We start from the raw sequence: 21207 nt of genomic DNA, 5'->3' as shown, positions 1-21207 counted from the left end.
TAGGATGCTCCATTTCTATGATTGGTTCAAAGTGAATTAATCGATATGTATTATCCCTACACTGTTGCATACACCAAAACTATTTCTTTTTGTTATTATTTTTTTATAAAAAAAATTAGTTTTTTTTATGAGAAGAAAAGGATAAAGAAAAATCCTAACTAAAACAAATCAAAGAAATCACTTTTCAATCACTCTAATTCTAGGGTTTAGCCTAACTCACTAGACCAGCTCCTAACCAAAAACTCCTACAGTGAAAAGATTAAAGTTTTACCCAGGTAGTTAGCCAGGTAAGGATAGTACTAGAGAGTGATCAAAGATCAGTTAAGTACCTCTTTCCTTACGGAGCGCTTTACATAACCCCTAAACCTTGCCTTAGACACCAACTAATCTGAGAAAACTTAAACTGATTCACTTCAGGATTTCTTATTCCTTATTGAGCGTGAGTCCTTAGGGCCAACGTCTAATGAGTTTTATTAGGCTTGGATAGTGTAGTGAGGAATTAGTGATTTTTGGGCTAAGGAAAGGGTGATGAAATCCCTCACCTTATCTTGATTATGGGGTTTTGTCCTTAAAAATATTTTTAAGTGTGTGCCAAATCAAGATGCTCAAATCACTTGGTGAATTCCTACACTATATGAAATGCAACCCTAAAAAGTAAAAGCGACTAAAAATGATGATAAAAAGAAAATCTTTATATTTTTTTATTAGGGTTAACAATCAAACAATTATGAGAAGGGGGAACATTGTTTGAGTTTATTATCTTCTTAGTTAATGTCCAAGTGAAAGATGGATTTTATTATGGTCAACAAAAATAAAATCTTTTTTTTAAATCCTAATTATCTCTAATTGTGAAGCTAACTAAAAGGGGTGGAATTGAAAACGCTAGAAAGAAGACTTACCCGAAAGCAAATCTTCAAATCCTAGTTCTCCAATCCGCGATTTTCAAGCTCCAAGCGTTTTCTTCACAATAAACACAAAAGTTAAAGAACCAAAATAATTAAAACCTACTTAAGCACCTTCCCCAGTAACGGCGCCAAAAACTTGATGCGGCATAAACATGTACAAAAAATGTTGCAAGTGCACAACCGTGTCAAGTTATAGTATAAAGATATCGATCCATGATGAAGGTGTTTAGTAGGAGAAAATATAACATCGGTTGATATGTTGTGTGCATGACAAATAGGAGTGATGAGTGAATATGATTGTGGAGAGATGGAGAGAATGAAAATGATTGTGTAAATGAATATATTTGAGAGTGGAAGTGATAATATAAATGTGATCAACAAGGCAAGAAGGAAAAATCAAGAACAAATAAAAATCAAGAATGAAAAATAAAATTTAAGAATAAAAGAAAATGCAAGAAATTAAAGATGGTGGATTCAATTATAGATATGGGTAATCTAAAATTGAACCCACTTCTTAGAAAAGAGTGATTCCCTTGAGGGTTCTAGCCTAAAGGCGAATCAAACAAAATAAAAATAAACAAAAATAAAAACTAAACCAAGAGGGTTCTAGTCTCAAGGTGAATAGTGCAAGAAACTAAAATCTAACTACAAAATAAATTGTAAAATCTAAACTACAAAATAAATTGTAAGAATTAAATGTAAGAAAATCAATCTACTCTATAAGCATGAAATAAATCTAATCTATAAGCATGAAATAAATCTAAGGCAAGAGGGTTCTAGCCTCTTGGCTATTTAACAAGAAAATAAAATCTAATTATAAGCATGGAAATAAATCTAAACTAATAAGCAATAAAAAGAAATAAAAGAGAAAAAGAAAAAAAATGCAAACCTCTAAATAATTCTTCATCTCTATCTTCATCATCCAACAAAGAGAAAAAATATTTAAAGTGATAAAAAAATTATTATTATTAATTATAATAAAAAGTTACAAATTTGAAAGGCCTTCTTAATTAAGAGTAGCCCTCCTCTCCAAAAGGAGTTACAAAAATTTTCACACCTATAACCCCTCACTCTCTACTCCTATTTATAGTAAACATCAATGAATGTGAGCCCTTAGATTGAAATCTTATTCAAAACCATAAAAAATCAGCCCTTAATTCGTAACAGAATTGTCAGTATCGATGCCAGCATCGATACTAGCATCGATGCCGGCATCGATGCCAGCATCTCGATGCCGGCATCGATGCCAGATCGATGCTGGTATCGATGCCCTATCAAAATTCTGCTTTCATGGATGGCTTCGTCTCGTCGAGATAGGCGATTTTTATATATTATATGTTAAATTTCGCCTTCCGGATTGAGAGATATCGTCATTTCTTTACGGCCAACCATCTTGAATACATTTGATTTTTTTATTTTCTCCGGCTTCTACAGGCTACTCGGCTTGATTCTTGGCTTGGGCTTTTTGGCTCTTGCTTGTGTTCTTCATTTAATTCATGGGTTTTTGTCGAGAGATGGGATTTTGAGCTTTATTCTTTATTAACCTGCAATTAAAGATAAAAACAATTATTAGTGGTATATTTATTTATATAAAATAGATAATTATGGTATAAAATTATAATAAAATGTGATTATCATATGTTATTTATAAATATATAACATATTTATTATTATTTATCACAAAATATTTAAATTTTTAGGGTTTTACAACGTAGATCACTAGTTACACCTGGTAAATTCATTATCTTATCCATGCACTCTTTCATTTCAGTGGGCACCCCTTTCTTGGAATCTACTAGCTCTTTTGTAATTTCAATTCGCTGCTTTTGTAGCTCAATCATCTTTGACAAATTATTTTCAACTTTAATACCCGATACTCGACGACGAGAAATATTTTTAAACTTACGCTTTAAACCTGATGGTTGAGCTTGATGCTTTATGTTTGGAGTAGAAATAGGTATTGGTTGTGATGGTAGTTGTGTACCATTAAAAGGAACTTGTGTTTCTTCCACTACTTGTACCTCCTCTGAATCACTCAAATTTATCTCGTTACTGGTCGCCCCTCAGTATCATCTAATTCATTATCTGAACTAGTGCTTCCTTCACGCTCATTGAAATCATCGGTAGTCCCAAACCACCAGCGCCCCTTAGATGTGTTACCTCCACATAGAAAATCCATATCATCAAACTGAGGAAAGAGTTTGTTCTTAATTCTTAAATACTCATCATTTTCCTATGGTAGAAAATTCATAATAAATATATCATAGTTTTAATTATATAATATTCAAATGTTATAATGATACAAATTTAAATAATACCTTTATCAATGCCTCTCAATCTTTTGCAGTAGGTGCAATCATCATATTTTTACCTTCATCCTAACCCCAACCTAATTTATTTCGAAGTTTGTAATTGAGGGAACATTATTTTTTCAAAATTTTTTAATGGTTTTGCATTTGTAGTTTGCCTCTATCGTTTTGTCTAGTCCTAACTTTATACTCATCAGTTACATTTTTTTATTACTCGGTAGTGAAATAACCTTCATTGTTCTTTCCTTTAAGGATCATTTCCTTTAATATTCTCATCAAACAATTATCTTCCTCTATAGTCCAGTTCCTGACACGAGGTCTTGACTGCCCACCTTTAGGTTGAGATTGAGATATGAAGTTCTTCTTAGCCATTCTAGATCATAATGAGAATTTTAAAATAAATTAATCAATTAAACAATGATATGTAAACTATTCATAAGTAATCGAAGTGAGTTCAATGTCTAGTTTATATCAACAAAGAAAGAGTGACATGTGTATGTGCTAATGTAATCAAACAAATACTGTAATGGAAGTGATGCATAAGTAATCAAACAAATACTGTAACTGACATTGAACAATGCTATGTAAACAATTCAGTAATCGAAGTCATACTGTAACCGAATCAAAAAATTGAGTCAATTGTAATCGAAGTCAATAGTTTACTGGACAATTCTATGTAAACAATGTCCAGTTAAAAAATTAAGGTAATTGCTGGACAATACTATGTAAACAATGCAAGATCAAAGATTCAGTTGCATTTGTAAGTTTATTGGTATGTCCAGTTAAAAAATAGAGTTCACTGTATGCTAATTTCTGCACATATGAATATAGCACATATTTGGGGTTGAATTTCCAGCACATAAATGATCTTACTACTATCAATACCTAACCATCTAAATGATTCCATCACAAAAAATAATGTTCAGCTCTAGCAAACTGAGATATTTCATAGGATTATAAATAACAATCCAAATGAAGGGTTACAGGGTTATTCTTCAATGAGAAAATACAGAAATATGTGTAACTAGACTGTATGCTACATAAAAATGTCCAGCTCTATCATTTGTGTAACTGGTCTGTATGCTACTTTCTGCACATATGAATATAGCACATATTTGGGGTTGAATTTCCAGCACATAAATGATTTTACTGCTATCAATACCTAACCATCTAAATGATTCCATCACAAAAAATAATGTTCAGCTCTAGCAAACTGAGATATTTTATAGGATTATAAATAGCAATCCAAATGAAGGGTTACAAGGTTATTCTTCAATGAGAAAATACAGAAATATGTGTAACTGGACTGTATGCTACATAAAAATGTCCAGCTCTATCATTTGTGTAACTGGTCTGTATGCTAATTTCTACACATATAAATATAGAACGTATTTGGTGTTGAATTTCCAGCACATAAATGATCTTACTGCTGTAGGCTGTCTAAAAATCACAATAGATAGCTTATCCTCCATCAAACACCGATAATGGAAGTTACAATCTAACGACTTCCAGAAGGCTACAATTTGAAGACTTTCACGTAGATCGCTGAAGGTTATAATCTGACGACCTTCACGACAACCGATGAAAGCTCTAGTTCAACAGCATTCACAATCAACATCGGGAGTTACAATCTGACGACTCTCATATTCTCAAGGAGCCAAGACGAACATTACAAGACAATGATCTTTGCAACGCTATGACAAAAGAGATTACTTTGTGATAATCTCTTCAAGACAAGACGCGGAGGTCCTCCCCGTGTGTCAACATCAAAACGCCAGGGTCGGCTGTCAACATCAAGACGCGGAGGTCCTCCCCGTGTGTCAACATCAAAACGCTAGGGTCGAACCCGCGTGTCGTTACAACATCAAAACGCCAGGGTCGAGCCCGCGTTACAACATCAAAACGCCAGGGTCGAGCCCGCGTTACAACATCAAAACGCCAGGGTCGAACCCACGTTACAACATCAAAACGCTGGAGTCGGACCCGCGTTGCCAGGGTCGAGCCCGCGTTACAACATCAAAACGCTGGAGTCGGACCCGCGTTACAACATTAAAACGCTAGGGTCAGACCCACGTTTTTTAATGCCCAACGAATACCCAACTCCGCGTCTCAATTCTAAAACGCGGAGTTAGGATCCTGAATGCCCACGTGGGCGTTTGACTCGTTCAAACACTAGCTGAACGATTGCAGGAACCGTTTTCCCTCCACGATTTGAGGGATTTTCGCCCCACTATGGAGAGAATTAAGGGGGCGGTTACACCCCTTAATTCCCTATAAATATGGGCACTCAACTGAGTTAAGGGCTGGCATTTTCGGATCTGAGAATTGAGCAGCAAAGGTTTTGGAGAGATCTGGCCTTGACCTTCAGCAAAATTCGGAGCAACAAGTGAGTCTCGAAAGATTCCTGGAGGCATAAGCTTTTTATCTTGGCCCTATTAAACGATACTTTCGTGTAGATTCAACTCTCTTTCAAGAGTTCAAATCGTTTTCAGGAGTTTCAACGTCATCTCGTCGAAGAGAGTTCAAACTTGCACGCACGTTTGGTTTTTTTCTCCACAACTTTAAATCGTGAGGGAGGAGACTATCGTTCCAGTGAATCAGACGTCGGATCTCACGGAGAGGCAAATTTCGCACGCGAGCATCGATCAGGAGGCATTCCATCCGCTAACCGATAGAAGAACCCAGTTTTAACAAAGGAGAAATCCAATTCGTTCTCTTTCTCTTTTGTAATTCAAGTTGTAAAATCGGAATCGCAATAGAAATACTAGTCATATTTTTTTTATTTTTCATTGTAATTTCCTACAAACATAAGATGGCGACGTCGAAGAAGTGGTGGCGCAATCCGATGTTCATCTCACTGGAACAATCGTCGAAACTCTCGTGGTAGAGTTTGATCAAGCCAAGTTTGAGGAGGCTATCTCCTCCGGATCTCTTAGCCCCAAGGCTATGCGCAAGATCCACAAGGTTTCCAAGGAGACTAAATCTCCAACTGTTGCTGGAGTGCCAAAGGAAGTCCTCTCTTTTGGCCATAATTTGTCGAACAGCCCCACTGCTTCAAGAGCGAGCTTAGCCTCAGCCAAACTCGCCCAGCGAGTTGAATGTCCCACATCCGCGCCAATACGATGTGTTATGGGTGGTAAAAGGCCTACGATGGAGATGGATCCAATCAACGCTAATGATGCTCCTGCAAAAGCCTTAAAACAGGCCAAGAGGAACGCTGCTCGTCGAAGAAGAAGGTCTCAGCGACGAGCACAACTCCGAAAAAGTCAATCCTCCAACCAACGCGAACTTCGCGTTCGTGAGCCTAAACGTGACCCTGAACTTCGCGTTTATGAGCCCAAACATGAGCTTCGCGAGAACCAGAGACCCCCGAATTCTCTGCGTAGCGCGACTAGATTGAGGGGCGGATATAAGAAGTTCATGGATTCAAGGCCTCTCAACCAGATCCATGTTCACCGAGAGCCAGTCCTGTCCAATCATGGACTGGGGGTTCCAATTCAAACCTCGCAATCAGTGAGTAATTCTCGAGTCTTTACAACAGACTTGAGAGAGTTCATATCGAGAGAAAGATCGATACAATACGTCATTCGTTCATTCCAATATGAACGACTGATTCTTACGGTCCTCTCGGGATGTCAATGTTGCTCATATGCGGCCAAACCATTGGTGTTCGACCAATTTACGAATGTTGCTTTGCCCAACCAACGACGACGTTCTCACAGTGAGAGATTGAGAGATTGTTTGAGGGGTTTAGTTTGAGAGATTGTAAACCCTATTTGTATTCTCCTCTCTATAGTAGATCTCCCCCCTCCTTGCCCCGTGGACGTAGGCAATTTGCCGAACCACGTAAAAATTGGTTGTCTCGTTATTTGTGTGATTTGTAATAGCTTTTAGGTTCACTCGACGCGCAGTCCTAGAGCTGACGAGAGGAAGAGCAAATATCCCACTTTGATGGGATATTAGGCTTCAGATTCTTGTTCCCTTTAAGAAACAAGAATTCTTATTGCGACCTGACTCTCTTGTTGTGCTGCCGAAGTGCTGCCGAAATTTCCACTGCGCGCAACAATTCCTCCTTCTTGACTTCAAATTTAAATCGTCGAATTGATCCACTTACACAATATAAATTTGTCTCCTTATAACTTGGTTTTAAAAAAGATCTCAAAATCAATTAAGATTTCTAAAAATAATATGTCTCCTTATAGACATAGCTACGAGAAAATTTATACCAAAATAAAAAAAACCTAATACTTGACAGCGCTTTAACCATTTTTATTGCTTTATTTGTTCCTCCTAGATATTCCAAGAGAAAGCTGACCTACATCATGTACCCTTAAAAGTCTATGTCATGCTCGTGACACCATCTATATAGTTTGACACCATCTATATATTTAAACTCTTACAATTCGAGTATAATTGTTATGGATAACATCTATTATTCACATAGAGAAAATGTACACTTCCTTGTATGGCTATCCTTGCCTCTTTTTAGCACAAAAATCTCACAATAAACTTAATGTTTAATTACAAATAATTTATACACTTATTCTTAAAAGCAGACCCAATATATTGGGTTTTGCACTCTTATCAAACAATATCACAATTCTTCTTTTCTTTTCATGATGTCATTCCATAGATTTAAAACAAAATTGTAAATACATATGCATTGCAAATGCTCAAACTCTAATCCCATGAGTAATCAAATATAGGCAGCAGTAGTTTTATCACACAGGATATACTTCAGAACCAGGGCTAACCTGCCAATAGAGAATTCGTTGTGTAGCAGCACCTGTTGGGTTACCCTCAGGCCACATAGGAACAATTATATATGCAGAAAATCTCTCATTAGCTTTAATTTTATTTGCAATTTTAAGGGCTATTTCAATTGGTATCAGATTGTTTGCACCTGCAAGGCAGAAAATTTTCTTAGCAATTACAGCTATATAAGAACTTCATGCGTTAAACATAGAGAAACCAAAAGCATCCTGTTTAGATCAGTATACTTGAAGTAGTGCTTGCCATAGGATGAACAGCAGACAGAATGCTTAAAAGTTGGCTAAAGAAAGGACTAGATTTAACAAATATCGGAGAAGTCTCCTTGAGCGATAAACATGAAAACATCTTTTATAACCTGGCAATAAGAAACATGAAACATGTAGTAGGAAATATATGAAGTAGCCACAGGCTGACGACAACATGTACTTCTAATAGGGATAATTGCATAAAGAGGTAACAGGAAACTGAAACTGCAATGTCATACTGACTTTTCTTGCATAGTACTTTGATTTGGTCAATATATTAACAGTTGAATTTATGCATTGTATTGTCTTTATAACTGCATAAGGAAATAAAACTAGTAATTGTAGCCCAACTCTTCTATTATTGACATGTGTCTCACACCAAATTGAGTGTGGGAAAACTCGCATGGAGCTGGAGCTTACATATCCTCTACCACAAAGATGATGTTTTAGCCCCAGCAGGAGCATGTCAAGAATACAAAATTATCTTCAATATTTCAAAAGATTAAGAAGGCAGCTGGCATTGAATATACACATGCATCAGCTTCTGTTGCTTCCAACGAAGGTCCTTCCAATTACAGAGAGAAACTTAATGATGAGAATTCTATAAATTTGAGATCCATGAGCTGGCAACCAAGGGCCAGTTGAAGGGGAATACATTACCACAAGTATTACCTTGATCAGTTGAATTCAGAAGCAACTAATCTAACTGCAAATCCCTTATCAGTGAAGTAGCACTGACCACTTTATTCAAATTTAAAAATGACAACGGCGGATGAACCATATTCTGTGTCAAAGTTAACAGAATAATTCTTGAGGTTTTCCAAATTTAGTTAGTCTAAATGACTCATGACCTACACACCATAATACAGTTTCTATTCGGCTGGTGAATAGTGTAAGCATAACAATATGCTGCCACCTAGTTATGGTCCTGCATAGAGGTTCACAGTTAGATCTATAAGCACAAAATGTGTGCCTTTTGGTCCTTGAATTAGCTGCCCTCTTTTTCATCAGGAAAACATTTGCATACTTGCAATGAAAAGAGAGTTCATGATTAGTGCCCTTCACAAGAGGCAAACACATGATCTTCCTACAATGTCCATTAGAACATTAAGTGATCGTTATTGGCTCGCTGAAGCCACAAAATATCATTTTAAACAAGTGTCATACAACAAAATGATATCTTAATTGCTTCACATTTTGCTCTGTTCTGTTGAGCAATCATCCTATTAACATACTAATTGATAACAAATGATTAGCTGTACATGACCCCAAGTTAACAAGTGCACTGCAAACTTAGAACAATTGCATAAAAGGAAAAAGTACATGCATTGAATAACATAATTATGCCAGAGACATGGTAATAATTTGAGAATAGCAAAATTATGAAGATTCTGAAAGATAAAGAGTGGAAAAATAGGGAATGTCACTGTCACAGGAATAAGGTTTATAATCAAGTGGTCAAGAATAAACAGACGAAAACTAATTCATTGGTGTTCTCAATCAGCATAATGTAGCTTCTGGCTCTAGTTAAGTCAAAGTCTTCTATACGATAACTAAATCTCAACTAACTAAATACTAGACAAAGTCTAATAATTCAAGTTTTAACAAATTGATAAGAACTGACCAAATCTATCTCTAGCCTAATCTCATCTTATCTAAATGATTAAAATTAAATAAGAAACAAAAAAATTCAAATTTTCAAATCCATATGATTTCAAATTTTCAAAAAATTTAACCCAATAACCATGGGATGCCACTGCTAAAGGATAGGGTTCATCTCCATATTCTCTATCTCAAACTTACCCACTTCAAAAGAAAAGATATCCAGCATTACATGGGGTGGACTTTACATTCTATACCATGATAACTTTCACTCTAATATAAACAAATCGTTAATCTTATTATGAAAAAGAAATGACGCTATTATAACAAAATTTCACCAAGAAGAGCTTATGCTAATGGTAAACAGACAAATCCAAAGCTCAACTAAGTTAAACACATGCATTTCATCATAACACACCTAGCTGGTCATGCTTACCTAGGTCTTTGTTTGAATCCCAATTGTATGATGAACCAAGAAAGTACTGGTTTTCAATGTAAAGGAAGTGTTGGGCAGCACGTATGGCCTTGACATAAGCAGTATGTATGCTCATGTCAATCAGTACATTTTTACCACATATTAGATTCTGTAGCAAAAAAATTCACCAGTTAAGTTTAAATAAAAAACTGCAATGAAAAGATACACAAATCTTGTCTACACCTAGTCAGATAATGATTTACCTTGCTAGTAGCAATTTTTGGATCCTTAGGAAAACCTTTGACAGAATTTGAATCGATTGAGCGGAAGATCTGAGACAGTAATGCAGGTAAGACACAAAGCAAACAGAACAATTAATAATTTCGTATAAACTTAAACATATCATACCTGCACATGCCAAGTCTCAGGATCAGTATCGTTTATATATGGTGACTCATGCATACCTAAAATCTCTGGGACTCTACTAATATTAAGCAAGGCGTCATCATAAGACTTCTTTATTTTCTTTATTCCATGGCGTTTTGCTGTCTTTAACCACCGTTCTTCAAAATTTGTCAAAACGTCGTAAGCTGCTAGACCATCAATTCTAGTATGCAAATCATGCCAGGGTTCTCTTGGACCATTGACTACAGGAACCTAACAAGGAGATACAATTCATAAATAATAAGTGCAAGCAACATTTATCCGACTAGAATAAGATGGAACATAACAATGCTACCACAGAGCGTTGAACATAGATAATTGTGATGGTTATTTGCCTAGATATGATATTAATGTAGTTGTTTTCGTCATCTTCTAATCAATTTTATTGTTCAGTGTTTGTTTTAGGTAATTTCTTAAGCTGCAAGCTCAGATCAAATGAAAATATAAACGTAGTAAATCAAAGGAGTAATTACTATGAGAAGCCTGCAAATCATACAATCTATAGATATATGCCAGACCAAATAGGTGGACAGTAAATAAAAGTGAAAACAACTTGTCTTTCTCATATACGTTAACAATTTTTACAGTGACAATTATTATACCCATGCTTGAACTAATTGTTTTGATTCCTTTGGTTCATATAGGCTGGTTTATACGTCCTTCGAATGCGTTAATAATGCAGGACATCTTGAAGATCAAATTAGTTAGTTTTTTAGAATTTGATTTTTTTTAAAGCTGAGATGTCAGGATATCTAGTTAGAAACTGGTATTGAAGATTTGAGGGATTATTAATATGGAAGTAACCCTAAAAATTTATGTGTTGTTTTTAGTTTTTGGATTATTCAGGGTTTTATTTCTAATTTTTTAATCTTCAGGGTTTTTTTGCTACTTCATGGGCATTTTGTAATTTTCAGATTTTTCAGAGGTGTTTCTAATTTTTTAAACTTTTAAGGCTTTTTGAAAAAAAAAATTATGGAGTATTTTGTATTATTTCAAAATTTTAAGTAGGATGCATCTTATTTTAACAATTTTCATAGATGTAGTTGTAAACTTTTCAAGAGGCTAGTTTTAATTTTCTAAATTTTCAAGGGGCTGGTTTTAAAATTTTGAGGGGAATTTCTTGTAAAATTTCAGGGATTATTTGTAATTTTTGAACTTTTCAGAAGACAGTGAATTTCAAATTTTTTAGGTATTGTTCGTAATTTTTGGATTTTAAGGCGGACAATTTATAATTTTCTAAGTTTTATTGTGTTGTTTGTAATTGTTAGATTTTTTAGGGATTTATTCACAAATTATGGATTCAAATGGGTTATTTGCAAATTTTTTATTCTTAAGGGGTCTGTTTGGATTTTCAGATTTTTCAGGGAGGTGTTTATATTTTTAGATCTCAAAGGGTTGTTTGTAACTTTTGGATTTTCAAGGGACTATATGTAGTTTTGGATTTTGAAGGGCACAGTTGATAATTTTCTAATCTCGAAGAACCCTTTTATATAAAAAATGATTATAAAAAATGAGGTATTTGAGTATCACAGTTTTCTTAATGATGGATAGTTTTAATTTCATGAGGATTCTTAGGTGAAAATAGGATTAGAAATGAAGACCTTGATTAATAGAATTTTCTAATTATGGATAGCTTCATTTGATGAGTATTTTCTTGATGAAGATAGGGTAGATTGTGTTTTTGAATACCTAAGTTGCATAAAAACAAGTACGACCATCAATACGGGAGCGGATACGAGCACAAGACGCATCAAATTTGTAAAATATAAAGAACAACAAAATAGGGGGGGGTGTGTGTATATAAGGCTAATGGGTATCATATGCATACGAGAGAATTCTCTCATACACAATGATGTGGCTGTAGGCTGTCTAAAAAAAAACACAATAGATAGCTTATTCCCCATCAACCACCGATGATGGAAGTTACAATCTAACGACTTCCAGAAGGCTACAATTTGAAGACTTTCACGTAGATCGCTGAAGGTTACAATCTGACGACCTTCACGACAACCGATGAAAGCTCTAGGTCAAGGAGCCAAGACGAAGATTACAAGACAATGATCTTTGCAACGCTATGACAAAAGAGATTACTTTGTGATAATCTCTTCAAATCAAGACGCGGAGGTCCTCCCCGTGTGTCAACATCAAAACGCTAGGGTCGAACCCGCGTGTCAACATCAAAACGCCAGGGTCGAACCCGCGTTACAACATCAAAACGGCAGGGTCGAGCCCGGACCCCCGCATTTCCAAGCAGGCAACAAGCCAAAACGCGAGCGACCCTCGCGTTCAATGATGTTCAGCTAACACCCAACCTCGCGTCTCAATTCTAAGAGGCGAAGTTGGGTGCTAAACGCCAGATTGGGCGTTTGACTCGTTCAAACATGAGTCGAACGGTTTCACTGGAGTCGGACCCGCGTTACAACATTAAAACGCTGGGGTCAGACCCGCGTTTTTCAATGCCCAGCGAGTACCCAACTCCGCGTCTCAATTCTAAAACGCGGAGTTAGGATCCTGAACGCCCACGTGGGCGTTTGACTCGTTCAAACACGAGCTGAACGATTGCAGGAACCGTTTTCCCTCCACGATTTGAGGGATTTCCGCCCTACTATGGAGAGAATTAAGGGGGCGGTTACACCCCTTAATTCCCTATAAACATGGGCAAACTCAACTGAGTTAAGGGCTGGCATTTTCGGATCTGAGAATTGGCAGCAAAGGTTTTGGAGGAGATCGGCCTTGATCCTTCAGCAACATTCGGCAACAAGGAGATCTCGAAAGATCCTGGAGCAACAGCTTTTATCCTTGGCCTATAAACCGAACTTTCGGTTAGATCAACTCTTTTCAAGAGTTCAAACTCGTTCAGAGTTGTCAACTCATCAAGAGTTTCAAACTTGCAACGCAAGTTCTCCACAACTTTAAATCGTGAGGAGGAGATATCGTTCCAGTGAATCAAGACGGTCGGATCGTCAACGGAGAGCAAATTCGACGTGAGCAATCAAAGGAGGCATTCCATCGCTACCGAGAAAAACCCAGTTTTAAACAAAGGAGAGAATCAAATTCGTTCTCTTCTCTTTTGTAATCAAGTTGTAATCGGAATCAAAGAAATACAAGTCAATTTTCTTTATTCTTTTCATTGCAATTTTCCTTACACACACTTCCTAAATAAAAAGACCACTAAAATAAAGTGACTTTTCTAAAATAACTAAAAACCAGAATTTTCTAGCTCAGCTGAGCCTGAATACGAGTTTCTTTGAACTTGAAGCTTATTTGGAACTTATAATCAATTTTATGTGTAGAGAACTTTCTAAGCTTTCCAAAAACATATTATAATAAGGATTATATGTAGCGAGTCAAAAAATATCATCCTCCAAAGTTGCATCTCGAGATCTATCCGAAATTACCCGTTTTGCTTCAATTGTCCCGCTTTCACATGATCGAATTTTTTTCAAAAAAACATTAATTATTCCCTCCGCATCAACTAATTATGAGCCTAACAAGAAATTGAAACGTATGTTTGTCAGTTCTTGAGAAAAGAGGTTGAAGTAAGAACGAATTATGCTGGTTTTATTAAGCGGAGAAGCAAGCATACATGCGTTCACTGATAATTGGTCCCAACAATTAAACTAAACAGAATGAGAGTTGAATACACGTCTAACTTTGTTCATGTCACCCTGCTTTTGTTTTCTTAGTGGCTTGCGCTCATCCTTAATATTAATTATGTTAGAAGTTGTCACAAGGTATGTTAGGGGAAAAAAAACCAGAAAATGAAGGGAATAAACTAATAAAAGTTACGATCTAGGTCGTATATTAGTGAATCATGAAAATTGTTGCTCTGCTATTTGAGAACTAGTTTTTACCCGTGTGAATGTGATCCACAAAACTTAGCAATTAGCATCACGGTATTTTCAGGTGTTTTTGTGAAAGTTGAGGATCCATTGTAAGAATTTCTTATAGCATGATTAACAGAATTTAACACTCGTTTACATACTAAAACGAGATTGAATAAAATGATACATACCTTCTTCCATTGTTGAATGTAATGAACACCGAATTGCCGATAATTGTTCTTCCTTGTCCACTCCACAACACAAAACCGAGATGATGGATCATTATCACAGTGCATGATTATTGATCATACATTGTGTGTGGACTAGTGACTCTCTTTATAGAACTCCTACCATCAACTCAAGGAGTTCATAACTACCATGACATGTCATAGAAAATGAATAATTACGTGGTCACTTTCCCCTTTCAGTACGTCGGTCGACCGAATTCTTTCTTTCGGTCGACCGAAAATTCTGTCGGTCGACTGCCAATAGATCCGTTAGACACTAACGGCTATTTTTCTGAGCTGTCTTCTGGGGACTGTTTTGTCATTTTGTTTGGGGTTTTTGTTGAGATCTTGAGTGGGTATAAATACCCAATTGTTGATCTCTTTTCAAGCACCTAAGAAGTGTTTTAAACAAAGTTTTTAAACAAGGGTTTAGGGTTTTATTGTTTGTTTAAAGATTGGGTTTCTGTTTACAAAGGAGGAAGTTTTCACTGCAGATTGAGGAATTCATTCTCAATCCTCTTCATCCTCTTCTTTGTGTTTATAGAGAAGTTTTCTAACTCTTTTCTCCAGCAATTTCATTATTGATTTTCATATTCTTATTATTGCTAGTTTGCTAATTGAGTTAGATTTTATTTTACTCATTGTTACACACACCCACATTGAGCTTATAGTATTTACATACATAGTATAGTTGGGTGGTGAGAGATTGTAACTTTGAGTTGTGCTTTCATTGTGTTCTCATCCAAAGTAGAGAACAATCACTTACTGTATTTGTGCTTAATTGTGAAATCACTTTGTAATACACTTGTACACCGAGTGAGAAGTGTGTGGTGAGAATCGGGGATCGTCGCAAGAGGAGTGGCATCGGTTGACGTGCCTAGGGAGAGGTTGTAACCGAGCACTTGAGGGAGACACGGCTAGGTCCAACACTTAGTGGGTGTAGAGTGTGATTGCAAGAGTGTGAGTTGTAGAGTTTTCGGTTAGCTAGAAAACCGAGTGTGTAGAAGAAGTTCCGGCTTCCAAACCGGATTGTGTTAGTGGATTTCTCCCCGGGAGTGGGGAGCGGAAACGTAGGACGGAAGGTCCGAACTCCATGATCATATCTTGTATTTGAGTGTGCTTTGGCGTTTATTTATACTTGTGTTTATATTTCTTGTCTCCAGTGTCATTAGCTCATTATTTATATGATCCACTATCTTGTTTCATATTGTTTACCCTTGTGTTAGTTTCATATCCTTGCTCATTTTGTAATATCTTATTGCTAGGATATATCACTTAGTTCATATTGCTTATCCTAGCTTACATATCTTGTTGTGTTTCATATTTGCTAGGATAACTTATTAATTAATTTTAATTGGCATATCCCCCTCTAGGGTTCTTTCCTAGTGGCATTAGGGTCTAACAATTGGTATCAGAGCTTGGTGCTCTTTGATTTAAGGTCTAATCTCCTTGAGTTAAAGATCCAAGTTATCTTATTGTGCTAATCTTGTTTTGATTACATTTATATCTTGCTTGCCTTTTATATTATGGATATGCCTGGTTTAGGCTATGATTCTAGTATTGCTCCTAAATTCAATGTTTTCCCTTATGCTCAATGGTGTTTTAGATTCAAAATATTTGTTCAATCTAAAAATATCGATTTATGGGAAGTCATTGATTGTGCTTATATTGTGCCCACGTTGGAGAAATCCAAGTGGAGCAAACATGATAAAACTAAATGCTCTTAATTCATCTATGTCTAACAAGTTTGTTCATTTTGATAGTGCTTACACCTTATGAAAATTTATTGAAGCACATCAAGGGGACTTGGAGGCGATCCGACAAGCTTTGGAGGATCCGGCTTCAAGTTCATATGGAGCATCATGCACACGGCCACTAGGCGATAGTCCTAGTGAGGTTTGCAAGTTTGAAACCACTAATGATTTATCTAGTGATGAACTTGTTTGTGCTAGTAAAAAATTGTTGCATGCCTATAACAGAGAGAGAGAGAGAGAGAGAGAGAGAGAGAGAGAGAGTAAGAGATTACACTCTGAAAAGTATACAACTCACTCTCACAACCATACTTTACATTTCTAGTCACACTATTAAATAAACTTGAAGCTCATCATAAAATCAAACATATCAGACAATCATAATGAATGGATCCACCTTTGAAATTACACCAACCAATTCTAGATTGATGGAAATGAAAGTAAATAGACACATTTATCTTTCTTTACTTCCTCTCTTTATTGTTCACCAGAGCAAACAATGAAATTAGCCAGGATTGTAGTGGCTAGTTGCAAAGGTCAGGAGGTGGAGGCCGTTGTTGATGGAGTTTGATGTAGGACGGGAAGTATGAGAGAGATTGAGAGGGAGAGAGAGAGAGAGAGAGAGAGTAAGAGATTACACTTTGAGAGGTTTGAGCTTGATTGTTTAATTGGGAATGTGAATTGAGTTGTATAATGATTGAGGTATGAATGGTTAGAGTTTAATTTGTAGTTAGTAGGGCTATTAAATTGATGATGATATTTAATTGGCAGTTACAATAAGAATTTGAAGCTATTGCATAGTAGGATATGTTGTTACATAGTATAATTAGTACTACTACTACATAGTATTATTATATTGAGTTATTATTATATAATAATAGAGAAGGAGTTTAATTGAATTAATTTTTCTAATGGTAGTGAATGTAAATTGGAGGTGCATTTATTACATTTAATTTAATTGGTGGTTATGAGAAAGCTTTGAAGGAGTATGGTTTATGTATATATGTGTTTTATGTATTCATATATGTGTTTTTATGTATGCACATGTGTTTTAGCATGCCTTGGAGGGTATTTTTGGAAGAAATATTTTAACATGACAACACACTTTTATAATAATATTAGATTAGATTAGATAGATTAGATTATTACTACTACTACATAGTATTATTATATTGAGTTATTATTATATAATACTAGAGAAGAATTTTAATTAAATTAATTTTTCTAATGGTAGTGATTAGTGAATGCAAATTGGAGGTGTATTTATTATATTTAATTTAATTGGTGGTTATGAGAAAGATTTGAAGGGGCATGATTTATGTATGTATGTGTTTTATATATTCATATATGTGTTTTTATGTATGCATGTATGTGCTTTAGTATGACTTGAAGGATATTTTCGGAAGAAATGTTTTAACATGTCAACACACTTTTATAATAGTATATTAGATTAGATTAGATTAATAAACAAGTTTCTTCGCTATTGTTAGCATTTTCATTCTTTCGTCTCAATTGCCTTTAATTATGGCAATGTTTTAGCAAGAATGAATCTTATGCTGATGATTTGAGATGCAAATACAGTTTAGTTGAAGCTCCGAAACTCTAAGATAACACTAAGTAGATGAAGAGCATGAGGAAGCTTCTTTGTGGGGATTGTACTCTTGAAGTTCTGTAAGATAATTATCTATAGACGCTTTGAGATAGATATTTCAGTGTGAAAGGTTTACAAACTTTTACAATTTGTCAATTTCTGAAGAAATGAATCTCTAAAGGGGATGTCATTGGCGATCCTTTGGATCTTTGCGTTACATGAATCAACATTTTAACAAGCTTTTTACAATTTTCTATGCCATGATAAATCGAGGGATTGATTTCATAAATAAATTGGATAAGCTGCATAATTGGGGGAGCTTGTATGGTTGTTTCAATTGAATAAAGGATTATTTTCCCCCGATATTAGTACTAATAAATCTTTAATATTTGACTGAGCCCCTCAATTTATTGAATTGCTATTATGGCCCCCACATGTTTATAAGTTATCTGAAAATTAGTCCCTCAGACGGTCGGCTCATTGAAATTGCTATTCAGTCTCCCAATTTTTATGGGCTATTCGAAATTAATCCCTTCAATAAAGAGTCGGGGATTTAAATAACAAGTTCAGTGATTTGAGGGACTAATTTCAAAATGTTAAGGATTTACGGACTAATGTCGAAAAAAATCCTCTACCATCTGCACAAAAGTCCTTCCGTTCCCAGTAAATTCCCATCGTTTCGACTCAACGATGGAGGGAATCGAGCACCAAAATTCTCAAAATCTCGAAACTCTTCAAAACCCTAGCATCTCTCAACAAGATCCAGAACCAACAGAGGCCAAGCCCGCTGCTGCTCTCGATCGAAATGAGATCTTCAAAGCACTGGAGATCGTTGAGAGGGACGCCGTCGCCATTGCCGACAGCTACGCCTCCCTCTTCTCCTCGCTTCGAATGGCTCTCTCTGAGGTTCGATTCGTTAAACATCACTACAGTTAGATTTAGTTCGTCGAGAGCCGCAGAAAGCTGTGTTCGGTTTTAATTTTGATTGGTAACGTCAGAACTAGGGTTTTGACGAGTACTGAACTTTAAAATTCAATTTAAAAAAAATCGGTTTTTAATATTTGAGAACAAATTTACAGCATATTGTGATTGATAACCGGAAAGAAACAACAAAATCTTGCAAATGGAAAACACAAGTATTCATAAGTTGATTCTGCTGTATAGTTTTTGCTGGGCTTGTGTTTCAATTTCTGATTTTTACTGTATTATGACATGTTTTGCTGTTTATTCCTTGAAATGTTTGTGTTCTTTTGATGATATAATTCTAGTAGGTAAAGGGTACTCAAATAGTCAAATATTTCTGATAATGTATTAATATAAGAATTTGCACGTGCTTATCATCTTGATTCTATTTTTTTTGCCGAGAATCTTTGACACAACAACTCACATCATGTAGGCAACAAGTACGTCCGTGGAGAATATGCAGTGTTTCAGTGATGTTGTTGGATCCATACAGGAATCTGGTAAACTAACTCGGTGAACCATATTTTCTTGGCACATGTTAACCTTAATAATAATTATCTCGTCTATAGCTGCATACAAGAATCTCATAAGCTTATTTTGTGCACCATCTATATGTATGCTAAACTTGATTGAATAGTATAATTTACTACAAACTGTATAATTTTGTTGCAGATGATAGTGAGTTTAAACTTTAAACGATACTTTCATCTGGGTCTGTTTTTATATCACTGTTCTACCACATAAATGTAATTCTGGTTATTTTGTTTCATTGTTACACACACCCCCACATTGAGCTTATAGTATTTACATACATAGTATAGTTGGGTGGTGAGAGATTGTAACTTTGAGTTGTGCTTTCATTGTGTTCTCATCCATAGTAGAGAACAATCACTTACTGTATTTATGCTTAATTGTGAAATCACTTTGTAATACACTTGTACACCGAGTGAGAAGTGTGTGGTGAGAGTCGGGGATCATCCCAAGAGGAGTGGCATCGGTTGACGTGCCTAGGGAGAGGTTGTAACCGAGCACTTGAGGGAGACACGGCTAGGGCCAACACTTAGTGGGTGTAGAGTGTGATTGCAAGAGTGTGAGTTGTAGAGTTTTCGCGTTGAAAACCGACACTGTGAGGTGTAAATGTTATTCGGGTGAGCGTAGAAAACCCGGTTGTGATAGTGGATTTTTCCCAGGGAGTGGGGAGCGGAGACGTAGGACGGAAGGTCCAAACTCCGTGATCATATCTTGTGTTTGAGTGTGCTTTGGCGTTTATTTATACTTATGTTTATATTTCTTGTCGCCATTGTCATTAGCTCATTATTTATATGATCCACTATCTTGTTTCATATTGTTTACCCTTGTGTTAGTTTCATATCCTTGCTCATTTTGTAATATCTTATTGCTAGGATATATCACTTAGTTCATATTGCTTATCCTAGCTTACATATCTTGTTGTGTTTCATACTTGTTAGGATAACTTATTAATTAATTTTAATTGGCATATAATCGGATTAGATTAGCATAAGACCCTAATCACCCCCCCCCCTCTAGGGTCCAACAATTTACACCCTATCCTGTTATGGTCATTTATACCATGTCCTGGTCTGTATGGTACATGTAGTCATCTTACTGCTATAAACACCTAACCATCTAAATGATTCTAGCAAAAAAATGTTCATAACCATATTTGATGTTGATTTTCTAGACATAGTTCAGTAAGTGGAAAAAACATATAAATATGAGGAAGGATGTACATAACCATAAGTTCAGTAAATGGAAAAACACCAATCACACATAGCATTGTGTGCATTTATGATTCCAGACATAGTTTGGTATTCCACTAATTGATTCTAGACATTGTGTTCAAAAGAGACATAGTTTGTTATTCCACTAATTGATTCTAGACATTGTGTTCAAAAGAAAAATAGTTTGTTATTCCACTTATGATTCCACAGAAAGTTTGTTATAGTGATTATGTCAAGAACTATGATACATGTAAGTATAAATGATTAAGAATTAAAAGTATAAATGATCTGACACCAAGTAATTAAAAGTAGAATTGCATATACATGTAAGTATAATCTTTTGATGTAGTCATCTTAAATTAACAGGGATGCTTTGATAATGCACAATCTTTATTGATGATCCTGGAAAAGATGCA

The 21207-nt window shown here is 35.7% G+C and overlaps 2 protein-coding genes across 2 annotated transcripts; one reads left to right on the top strand and one right to left on the bottom strand.

The window, feature by feature from the left end:
• On the bottom strand, nt 7921–14813 carry LOC109832892 (phospholipase D beta 2-like). Its single transcript, XM_020400366.1, has 5 exons — nt 14709–14813; nt 10658–10906; nt 10513–10581; nt 10271–10418; nt 7921–8117 (listed from the first exon to the last, which is right to left on the bottom strand). Exons 1-5 carry the CDS (start codon nt 14811–14813, stop codon nt 7936–7938), a joined length of 753 nt encoding a protein of 250 aa, XP_020255955.1. The 3' UTR covers nt 7921–7935.
• On the top strand, nt 18726–19800 carry LOC109842132. The gene is made up of 2 exons (XM_020411042.1): nt 18726–18992; nt 19483–19800. The coding sequence occupies exons 1-2, from the start codon at nt 18777–18779 to the stop codon at nt 19564–19566; spliced, it is 300 nt and encodes a 99-aa protein (XP_020266631.1). The 5' UTR covers nt 18726–18776; the 3' UTR covers nt 19567–19800.

The sequence above is a fragment of the Asparagus officinalis genome, chromosome 1, assembly GCF_001876935.1.
Source record: "Asparagus officinalis chromosome 1, Aspof.V1, whole genome shotgun sequence".
NCBI lineage: Eukaryota > Viridiplantae > Streptophyta > Magnoliopsida > Asparagales > Asparagaceae > Asparagus > Asparagus officinalis.
The sequence above is the reverse complement of the archived record's forward strand: the minus strand, read 5'-3'. Positions and strand labels throughout refer to the sequence as shown.